An 11821-nucleotide genomic window follows, 5' to 3' on the forward strand; every position below is an offset into this window, starting at 1 on the left:
TCAGTGGGATTCATTTATGAGATCTTAAACTATGATCTAGTTTGCTGATAAGTCACAATTGATGTAGAAAGTGAAGGAATAAAGGCTTTGGCCTCTTCTTGGCTCTGTCTTGCCTAATCACAGGGTCTAACTTGTACCTGCTCCTTCCTGGACCAGTCACTGGTCAGAACAATAGGTCCTTCATTTTCACAACAAATGTGTATGTTAACATTTTAGGAAATCTACAATGGAAGAACTTGGACAGAATCCATTGGATGATGGGCAAGTATCAGGAACAATAATGGAATTCAGGAGAGGAACCACTATGTTAAGATAATCAGCCTCATCTGTGCTGAACATGATCCTCCTCAGTACTGGGGAGGTTTCTTAGGGAGAAGTAACTTTGGTTTTATTCCTGTACTTCATGAGACTATATTCACTGGGTTTAAAGTGATAGCAAATTGCTGTGTCTCACTCAGCAAATTGGTCCTGTTTGTGGGGGAAAAAAATCCATCCCCCTCCTTGCCTTCTACCCAGCCTAGACTCTTGCCTGAGTTAGAAGACTTTCAAGTTTATAATAAAAAGAGACTGAAGAAACTCCTCTCCCTTGCAGATCTTTAAATGCTTTCTAGGTTTTGCTTGGATTCCACATACCCTATCTAAAGTTTTTAAGGACAAGTTAGTCGGAGTATAATTATTCATATGAAAAACCTTTTATTTTGCTCCATGAAATATTTGTGTTTTAATGGGTTTCACTTACAGTATTTAATATTAAATTGCAATTTGATTTTGAGGAATTTATGCAAAACACTATAGGAAATCAATTTATCATGAAAAATAAAGAGCTGGTTAGGCTTGGTGACAACAGGAGATGGGAATGGATGAGATTAGAGGGGAAAGTCTTCTTAATTTTTTTGTTTCCTGTCCTGATTTTAGTAAAGAAGAGGATTTTCCTGTAGGCACAAGATGATGGAAATACCAAACTTAGAAATGACAAAGCAGAATCTTGACTACCTGAACTCAGTCCTTGAAAAGGACCTGCTGAGACTGGATGAGGCAAATCAGGTTCTTCTTAGACAAATTCAGGAGAAAGAAGAAACTATTCAAAGGTCAGGCTTTGCGGTTGGTTGGAAAGAAGGGCTCCATGGATGCCCCTTGGGTTAGAGATAAGGTGGGAGGAAGGTTTGCTTTCTTGGTGGCCAGTCTTGCCCCTTATTTAAATTCTGAAACATGAACTGTAGTACCGTCAAAGGGTTTATCTAGGGACTTTTGTGTTTATTTTCTCCACGTTTGATTGCCGTTGCAAAATATAACTGCTCCTGCTCTCTGAGTCTGGCTGGGAGTGGCTTCTCAAGCTGGGGCCTCCACAGCTTCCTTAGGACTGGGCCACACCTGGGTGACTTTATATTTTTCAGTCTGGAAAGAGATATCACCCTGTCAATAGGACAAGCCAAAGAGAGGGAGGAGTTAAACCAGATCATATTTGAGAAGGAGGATACCCTGAGGAACCTGGAACTAGAGTCAGCAAAGCTGGTAAGGAGCCCTCTGGAGAAAGACCATAGGGGTCCTTTGTGCCTCTTTTTCCACTCTCTTTCCTAGGGGACCATCATGTGCTCATCACTTCTGCACCTGTAGAAATTGCAGTGGTTTAAGAGTGAAGTGCTCAGCACGGAGTTGAGGTCTGGGCTCTGTCTCAGATCTGCTACATGGGGCCCACAGTGCACTTTTCCCACAAGACACACTCATTTCTTGATGATTTGAGTGGTCTAGTGAGGGGAAAGGTACAAGAGCAGGGCACTTTTGTCCCTTTTACCTCCTTCTTCCTATAGGAAAAAACGAATAAGATCCTCAGCAACAATGTGATGGAGCTTCAGAACAAGGTGAGGGGTGGATTCTGGGTTTGGGTGTCCTAGGATCCCTAGCACACTACCTGCTCAAGAGAAAGGTGGGCAGTCCCAGTGCGGTGGTACATGTCTGTAATCCCAGCGGCTCAGGAGGCTGAGACCAGAAGGACCATAGGTTCAAAACCAGCCTCGCAACTTTTCGAGACCCTAAGCAACTCAGCAAGATCCTGTCTCTAAATAAAATATATATAAAAAAGAGCTAGGAATATAACTCAGTGGGTTCAATCCCCAGTACCAAAAAGAGGAGGGGGGCAGGTGGGATGGGAGCATGAGAAATGAATCCTGTGCACAACTCAGAATGTGGAAATACATATGTACTCTAACAGAAGGGCTGTTTTCGACATGGCAGAGTCCACCCTGGAAACCAGGATCATTTCTTAGGAATCCCAGTAGAATTGTCATCTTCCTGAACTAATTCAGGACCTGAGTTAGTAGTCCCATTGTGTAGCCTGGGACCCCTGACTCTACCACTGGACCATGTTTTTATGTTTGTGTGTCTTACTAAGTTCACAGTTTTTGGAATACATTTCAGATTTCAAGATTTAAGAATGTTGAGTTTGATAACAGTGCCCAAAACCAGATTTTAGAAGAATTGAAGGTGAGTAGAACAGCAAACCTAGAGATTTTCTGGGAGATGTATCACTGCTAGGCACTTGGAGAAATTATTTCAAGGACTCTCCTAGGCAAGGTGGCAAGGTGCAGAGGAGGCCTGTGTGCTTATCAGAGGTGAGCAGGTGGCCTTTATTCCCTCTACTTTAATCCCATGTCTTGCAGGGACATTATTAGTTACACTAGTATCAGAGATGACTACAGTGCCACCTGGTGGAGGGAATTATAACAGAGGCCTCATCACGCATTAATAAAATGCGTGTTCTGAATGTCCACTGGGACATGCCCTCAAGAAGTTTATGATCTTAGTGAGGATACTCTAACACCGGTATTCGAGCAGGAAGAAATACTAACTACCACAATTATATAAGAGTATGTTAATCAGCTCGTCTGACTTTCCAAGCAATGGCTCATAGGCCAAATAAGTTTTATTTTGAAATGTATTTTATTATCTTTTCCCTCTAGTAAAAGGTAAACCAATGTGAACATAAATTTTTGAAACTATGTTGTTTATAACCCAATGTCTAGAGTAAAGCCTGGCACATAGTAAATGCCCAATAAATGTTTGTTGAATGAAAGAATAAGTTGTACTCCCAATAGGTGCAAACACCCCACTGGGAAACTCTGCAGATTCTTGTGATGAATACTGCAACTTGGTCTAGCTCACTGTGCCAGAGTCCCACTGATCTTAGCATTTCTCTAAAAAGGAGAAGCAAGCTTTCTGTTTTGCTCCCTGTGTATGCAGAGGACATGGTGTGCACCCTGCAGACTATGACTGGAGGAGGGAGGATGGGTAGGCTCCCCAAGGAATCGGTCTCCTAAGGTTTCAATGTCAGTTCTGCCCCTAAGAGACTTAGACAAGTTATGTACTTAATTTCTTTTTGCCTTTGTTTCCTCATCTATAAAATGAGAGTAATAATCATGCCTACCCTACATTAGCCTCCCATGTCCACAACACAGGATAACTGTTATTATCATGCATTCTACTCGTCTGGAGCGGGTGATTTTTACACATTTGTCTTGCACAAAGAAATGCTATTAGCTTTCTGCTGTCACTTGTCTTCCATAGGTGAGACTGCAGAAGTCATCAGAGTCCTGTGCAGAGCAGGAGAAAGAAATGATTAAGGTAGAGCAGTGTCACCACACTGAGCGTCTACCCAGGATTAGAATAGGAGGGAACTCTCAGGGTCTTAAAAACAGAACCACTTGGAAGCAAGGGAGGGGGAGGTACAAGAACATCTGGCAAGTGAATTTCCAGTTCACATGCAAATGGCAAGAAAGAGCACTTCCATTAGAAGTACTGCTCTTCCCATTTCTTAAACATTTCCCACTCTAGATACCACTGTTGAATCCCAGTCCTAATTGCCCTATACCATCCCCTGGCGTTTCTGGTGAGTTCCTTTTCTCAGAATTAGATCCTGTGTGAATGATGAGATCACCTCTTTGTGAGGTGGTTGTTTTCCTTTCAAGTCAGGAGTTGCTAGGTAACCAGCCAAGTGTCCAGTGCCCCAGGTAGGTTTCAGGGAACAGCTTAGTTCTGATTTAACTCATGAAGCTTGTTAATTTCCTTTTCTTTCTAGCTAGAGAGTGACTACCAATCTGTGTATCAGCTCTGCAAGGACCAGGCCCACTACATAAAGGTACACCACCTCCAAAAGAAGTCAGAGTAGAGGCAGTTTCCCCCAAGACCACGGGATGCTTGGTTTCTCCTTAGGCTGGGATCTGCCACTGGGGAAAATGCCTTTTAAGCAATCGCAGCAACAACAAAACAGATGTATGTTAAGGATTCGGTCTTTATTTTGAAAAATGCAGTCTTTTTCTTAATCAATGTGTCTAGTAACTCAGCAAGGCTGATACTGTCATGAGGAAGAGAACACTGAGGTCTCAAAGACTTAGGGAGCATTGCTGGGGAGCTCATGTGTCAGCACTGGGATTTGGGTTCAAGCAGGGTCCAGAGTGAGGGCTCCTACTGTTCATGTAGATCCATCCTGGTTTCTACCGTCTCCTTAGTTTTTATCAGATGTTTCCCTACTTTGTTCATACCCATGCATGTTTAGAATATTGTGAGTTATTCTCATTGAAATAAAATATCAAAATTCTCATTTATGATATCTCCTCCCCCCATGGGAAGAAATACCAGGAAATTCTGAGGAAGATGGAAAAGGAAGAAGAAATGCTGTTGCTTGAAAAAGAAATGTAAGTTTGGAAAAGTGACCACCCTGATGGGCTGAGGCGACAGTCCTGGGAGATCCCTGAAGGGAGGAGTAGTTGGTGAACCGTTCTCAGGATAGTTGGTGTCACTGTGTAAATGACCTCCAGCAACTCTTTCCCAGAAGCCTCTACTTCAGGTTCTAGACTGGAAAATCATCAGCGTTCGGGCTTCTCTTTCGCCCTCCTCAGTAACTTTTTTATGTTTTAGAAAGTCTCTGTTTTACGTTCCTTTCACATATCTTCAGTTGACTTAAGCAACACTCAGAGAGGAAGAATCCTAGTTTAAAAGAGGCCCAGAAATGTTTCTCCGTGTGGATGTGCTATCCCCTTTCCCAGGACACACACAGTGGACCCACTGGAATGACCAGAGGCCCCAGTCATGCCCCTTTAAACTCTGTGTCTTGGACTTGCATGTCTCAGGACTCATCACATTTTCCGGCGATACTTTTTAATTGTATTACGTATAATAGTCTTAGACTGCACAAATCTTAAGTATATAGCTTGATGAATTTTTATACACAGATGCACACTTAATACCACCTTCTCATTGAAATAAAATATCAAAATTCTCATTTATGTGTAGAACATTTTGAGCACCCCAGATTTCTCCCTTAGATCCTCCTCCCAGTTAGTACTCCTTGCAAAGGTAACACTAACAATTACTCTTTTATTGTTTTTAAACTCTGTTCTTGAACATTGCATAAATTCAGTATGTGTTCTCTTTTGTGTCTTTCACTGAGATTCCCTTACGCTGCTATAGGTGTTGCTTTTTTGTGGCTGTAGAGTATCCCACTGTATGAGTACAGCACAATTGATCTAGTTTTGATGAACAGGTTGATTATTTCAAGTTTGGGGACATTAAAATACAACTGTTATAAATGTTCTTTTTCTTTTCTTTTTTAAGTAAGCATTCTTGTGCTTGTGCTTTGGTGGACCTATCCGCTCATTTCTCTCCAGTCACTGGGTACACATCTCTTTGGTTTACTTGATAAGCCCGACAATTTTTACAGTGGCTGCACTGATATCCTTCCCACAAAACTGTACAAACATTCTAATTGCTCTGCATCCTCACTTTCAATTAGTATTGAAAGTCTATTTGATTTTAACCATTCTGGTAGGCGGTATAGTGATATATAATTTTATTTTATTAATGTAATTAATGAGCACTAATGATGTTATATGGCTTCCCAAATGCTTCTTGGAAATTTGGCTATCCATTTACATGACATATCTTTTGCCTATATTTGGGATATTTTGGTCTTTTATCATTAATTTAGAGGAGTTTCTTGTATTTTTTTTTCCTTTAACCTTTTTGTAAAATGTACTGCATTCTATTCTCTGGCTTTTCTTTTTTAATTTCTTAATGGCATTTTTGGATAAACATTAGTTCTTCATTTAAAGGACATGTAAACCATAAAATTTATCAGTACTTTATTATCTAATGCTCTTTATAGGCCATAATAGGACTATTCTCCTGTGATTCCACCAAGATTTATTTCATTGTTTTACCTTTTACACTTACATTTACTTTCATCTGGAATTTCTTTTTTTTTCTGGGTCCAAATGGTCCAGCACCATTTATTAAAGAGAGAGTGAATTTATAGAGGAGCCTTATTTTATATATTAGGTGATGTATATGTGTGAGTCTGTTTTTTGAATATCTTATTCTGTACCATTAGTCTCCATCTTTATCCCTGTGTCAGCACTATACTGTTTTTTTGTTTGGGGTTTTTTTTTTTTGGAACCAGGGATTAAACTCAGGAGCACTCGACCACTGAGCCACATCCCCAGCCTTGTTTTGTATTTTATTTAGAGAAAGGGTCTCACTGAGTTGCTGAGTGCCTCGCTTTCACTGAGGTTGACTTTGAACCCGTGATTCTCTTGTCTCAGCCTCCTGAGCTGCTGGGATTATAGGTGTGTATCACTGTGCCTGGCTACTATACTGTTTTAATTATTGTAGCTTTATACTTGGCCTTGATATATGGTAACTTAATTTCTGTAACTTTTTAACTTGTTGAGATTATCTTGGCTATTCTTGGCCCCTTGAATTTCAATATAAATTATAAAATTGATTTTTCAATTTCTACCAGAAAAACCATTACTGAAATTTTGAATGGAATATGTAGATAAATTTGGAAGATAATTGGCATCTAAATAATAGTTTTCTAAGCCATGAAAGTTTTTAGATCTCCATTTATTTAAATCTTTTTAAATTTCACACAATAATATATTGTTGTTTTCTCTATCGTGTTCTAATGAATCTTTCATCAGATCTATTTCTAGGTATTTGGTTGCTTCATGCTATTACAAATGATATGTTTGTTAATTTGGTTTTCTGATTACTGCTAGTGTATACTAATACAGTTGACTTATTAAGATTTATTAAACATGTATCTGTCAATCTTGCTAAATCCATTTATTCTAATATTTTGTAGGTTGTTTGGGGCTTTCATCTATGAAGAATGACACTTATGTTTTTTCCTCTTTAATCTTTTATATCTTTTTTATTGCTTTTTCTTGCTTTGAATGTATCAGCTATGACTTTGTAATACCGGCTGGGGGGACACACTTGACACTGGACTTAGGGGTAAAGTATTAACTTAGTCACCAGGATGCACATGTGCCCTGTGACTTGCTTGCACACACTTTTATCAGATTAAGACTCTTTTATTTAGAGCATCCTTTGTGTTTTAAGCATGGCAGATATTAAGTTTAGTTCAGTGCTCCTGTGGTATCATTGAAAGGATCATGTTTTTTTCCCTGCAAAGTGTGCCAGCCTCCCCTTCAAGTTTGAGAGATCTGGAACTCCAACTTCCGCTCCCCAGCACTACCTTTGATCAACTCTTGAGCACTTTCTGTATTCTTTGAGGTTTTTTTTTTGTGTGTGTGTGTGTGTGTGTGTGAGATCTTGAGATACCCGTGTATAGCTTAGGAGCTGGCCACCACATCAAGAAGACCTCCCTTGAATATTTCCCCTCCATCGCAGTCACTTTTGTCTTAAACTCCACCTCTGACTCCTCAGTCAATTGGTGCTGCCACTGGCTGCGTGGACTCTATTCCCTGCCTCATCACATGTTGGCAAATGTCCTCGCGGGGGTGTAGGGGCTTGGATTAATGAGGAGCTCCTCTCAGTGGGCTTTACTTCTGACTGGATTTGCCTGTGTATTCAGACAGCTGTTGTGTATTTTGCCTTTGGAAGTAGGCTCATTTAATACAAGCTACCTCATTATGGTAAGAATCAGGAATCTGTGCTATTTCTCCCCTTTCTCCTATAGTTCATGATCATAAAAAGAAATTCCTATTTTAAAAAAAAAATAAAAGACTGGGTTAGGATTTACTGGGATTGACTCTCCAGCAGAAAATAACTATAGACTCTAAATGAGAGCAAAAAGCAACAAATAAACAAGGCACCAGGGAATGAATAAGGATGGCAGATTCTAGAGAGGAGTTGACGTTGGGAAGAGGAGAACTGCAGGAGGCTTTTTTCCATTTTTATAGCTTCTAGCCTGTGGGTAACTGCCAAAGTGTGTATATAAGGGGCAGCTAAAACCAAGAGAAAACCTGAAATCTTTCTGTGCTAAAAGAAAAGAGAATAGAGTTCCAGGGAGCCACAGATGCTGGAAAGAAACTAGAGAGCCAAACAAAGGGAGTTCTAAATTCTGCCCCTAAACTCTGCTCAGATCTGTGGCCAATCTCCAGGCCAAGCACACTCAGGGCTGTCTGTAGGCAGCTCAGCTGAGGAGGTAAGATGTGAACTGACATTTGAGCTGCCCGGAAAGACAGGCTTTATGGTTTGAATACAACATCAGGCAACATCAGGCTTTGTCTTCACAGATGGTCTTTCTCTTGTAAATGGATCACATTTTCCTAGTTTTTTTTTGTACGCTGAGCGATTATGAATTTTGACTGTTGGGCGTTGTGTTTGCTTGCTTTGTTTGTGCAGTACCAAGAACCAAATGCTGGGGTGCTCTCCCACTGACCTACATGCCTAGCCCTTCGTATTTTATTTTGAGACTGGGTCTAAGTTGTTGAGGCTGGCCTCGGACTTGTGATCCTCCTACCTCAGCCTCATGAGTTGCTGAGAATTACAGGTGTGTGCCTCTGCACCTGGCTAGCATGTTGAACATTGTGAATGTTACTAAGTATCTAGTAAACAAAAATCAGACACATTGAATGTGTTAGAAAAGCACGTTTTATCAGGCCCTCAGATTATATTACATGATTTTTTATTCTGATCCTGTTTTTTTTTTTTTTTTTACCTTTTGACTCTGATCTTTTTTCCTCCCAGATCCAAAGCCCAGAAAAACTCTTCCCAAATAGTGAAGCCTGGGTCAATTCTAGTAGAGACCATCCAAAGCAATATGGTAAGGCTTACCTCTCTAAATTTAGGGTTTCTCCTGTTCTCCCCTCTCCTCTGTTTGCTCCCCTTTTCTTTTTAATAACTTAATAAATGAGGCTTAATGCCCTGATTACCACCATGGCATCTAGGAGGTGGCAGAGTCAGGTTTGGAACCTGGGCAGCCTGACCCAGGATCTCTGCTCCCAGCCACCCTGTTATATTGCCTTTGTGTGAGCACGGGACATTCACAGCTTTGGTTTTTATTGCTTCCCACAGGAGAAAGCCATCAAAAAGAAACACAAGAGGATCTTTTGGTACAGGTAAGTGACAGAATCTTGGGTTTGACCTTGTCAGGCCATATTCACTCTACAGGTGACCTGATAGGGGACAAAGGAATAGGTAGAAACATACCCATGAAACAGAACACACTGGGCAGCCCCAGATTTCTTCCAACCCTTCCTTTCTCAACACAGTTAACACCAGAGCCACAGAGCTATAAATAGCTGGAGAGGAGTTAGTGGCTATTGCTACAAGTTCTGCATAGAAGGCTGGGTGTTGCATTTCACTTTACATTTCCATTAATGACTCTCAGTATCACCCCTTCCTATTTTCTTGGTTCTGAACATGGTAACCTTCTACTCTACTCTCTTGGAAAGAGAATTCAGGATGCTTTCATTATCTTGCTGCTTCTCCTGCACTTTTAGAGGCAAAAAGAACACTGCTTGAACTCTGCACCTTTTCATTTTTTAATTTTTGAAATAAGGAGACTGATTCTGAAGTGCTTCTTCATATTGTACTTTCGTGAAAAGCTCCAGTTTATGTTATTTCTCCACAATCAAAGACTTAAGGTCTAAGACCACTGGTCAGGGTAGAATTGGCACACAAGAAAATACACACACATTTTATTGTTTGAGTTTGTTTATTTTGGTATTGTGTGTGTAGAAAAAGCCAGTCCTCATCATTTTGCCTGGATGTCAATGTCAGAGATGGCTATATCTTCCTTCACACCCTAAAGCTGCTTACTGTGGACGACCTGAAGAGGGCCAATGGCAATGAGGCTCACAGTGTGACTGCTCTCAACTTTTTCTAATAACCTCAAAATGCCTGCCCCACATATGGTACCCAGAAAGTCATCTTCTTTTGGACTTCCAACTTTCCATATAGTCATCTATCTATTCTATTGGGGAACTTAAATGTCAGGGAGGCTATATTCAATTCCTGTCTGCTACCTCACTCTTTTTCTGCATTTACCTGTTTCCCACTATACCCTTATTTCCTGCCTTTCCCCATTAGTTTTTGCCTGAAGAAAACAATTCTCAAGCCATTTATGAGTGTGAGGTTCACCTCCCACTTCTTGACCTTGGGCTGTCCCTTTCTCCCATGCTAATGATGACTGTCTCGTTGCAGGCATTTCCGTGGTTTTGTCTTCATGGTCATGATCTTCATTAGGCTGCTGGGTTATGTGTTTTTCCACCTGCAGTACATAAACCCAGACCTTCTTGTGGATGCCTTGCCCCTGATGATGAGTAGGAGCAGTTTGAAGAGGCTAAGGGATATCTTATTTCCCTTCCTCACCCTAGAAGTGGATGAAGTTCTACCGCACTAATCTGGGGTGATCACTGCACCTCACACTGCACCTCACACTGCCCCTAAGAGGAGGAGCTGTGGCTGTGGCCTTGTATTAGAGGTGTGGGCCGGGAAGGAAGTAGAAGTCTTCGCCCCAGAGCTGCTACTCGATATCCAATCTTTTTCTTTTTTTGCTTTCCCTCTGGAGTATCTCTCTTTCAAATAAAGAATATGTTTGACCAGAGTCCACCATATTGGTTTTGTGAGTCCTGGGGCCTTACTATCCACTCATGGGTTCTACATGTGCTGTTGAGAAAAGTTAAACCTAAGTCAAGATAATATAAATTCTCCCAAGTTTTGTTTTGTTTGTTTATTTATTTATTTTTAGTAAACACAGTTTAATTTGTTAGATTCTTCAGTCTCTGCTTTGGCATTGCTAGAGGCATGAAATTGAGAACCACCAATGTGGATATAAGTCTTGCTCCCTTCTACTATTTAATAACACATTATCTTCCTACAGCTCTTTTTATGTTATGCTATGTCTTACAGGAGTGTGAAGTACTAAAAAAAGTGCTAAACTAACCTCTCTAATGCACATAGCTGGTTTACCCAGCTACAATGAAAATCATTCTAAAATTCAAGTGTGAATAAAAGAAAGGGTGTAAAATCAGAGAGGGCTTTTGATAAAACCCAACAAAGATGTGCAACTTATCTGTCATTCAAATCCCAATTCAAATGTCTTACTCTCATGAGATCGCCTCTGAGCCCTACCAATCAGAGATAGCTTCTCTGGGCCTTCTTCCAAATGCTGCTGCTAACTCCTTCTCTGAACTTATCGTCCTATATATTTTTGCCTTATGGTGTCATAACTGGGTGCCTTAACCTTGACTTATGTCCCCTTGATTTCTGTGTTATCCCACACAGCCCCTTAGCATCATGTCTTAATAAAAGAGGAATAAGTAAAAGAATGAAGGAGTCCTTGGAGGGTGACATTTGCGGCCTGAAGCTAGACCCTGTTTTGTGAGAGCCCACACTTTTTCAGAACAGCCAAGAGGGTTTTGTTGGTGCAAAAGGAAGGAAGGTAGAGGGTCATGCACAAAACAAGAGGTTGTCTGGCCAGTTGGTGAAGACTATGGAAGATAAGGAGGGCTAGAGCAGCTCCTTCCTTCTCCATGTTTCTCATGCTGTGCCTTTGTATAGAGAACTTTTCTCT

The 11821-nt window shown here is 40.8% G+C and overlaps 1 protein-coding gene across 1 annotated transcript; it reads left to right on the forward strand.

Moving 5' to 3' along the window:
* The first annotated feature begins 226 nt into the window (after nt 1-226).
* On the forward strand, nt 227-10648 carry LOC114084759 (transmembrane and coiled-coil domain-containing protein 5B-like). The gene is made up of 11 exons (XM_027925782.2): nt 227-261; nt 939-1088; nt 1395-1512; nt 1809-1859; nt 2416-2481; nt 3562-3618; nt 4073-4132; nt 4624-4688; nt 8992-9067; nt 9319-9362; nt 10450-10648. The coding sequence occupies exons 1-11, from the start codon at nt 227-229 to the stop codon at nt 10646-10648; spliced, it is 921 nt and encodes a 306-aa protein (XP_027781583.1).
* Nucleotides 10649-11821: the final 1173 nt, after the last annotated feature.

The sequence above is a fragment of the Marmota flaviventris genome, chromosome 2 (assembly GCF_047511675.1).
Source record: "Marmota flaviventris isolate mMarFla1 chromosome 2, mMarFla1.hap1, whole genome shotgun sequence".
Taxonomy (NCBI): domain Eukaryota; kingdom Metazoa; phylum Chordata; class Mammalia; order Rodentia; family Sciuridae; genus Marmota; species Marmota flaviventris.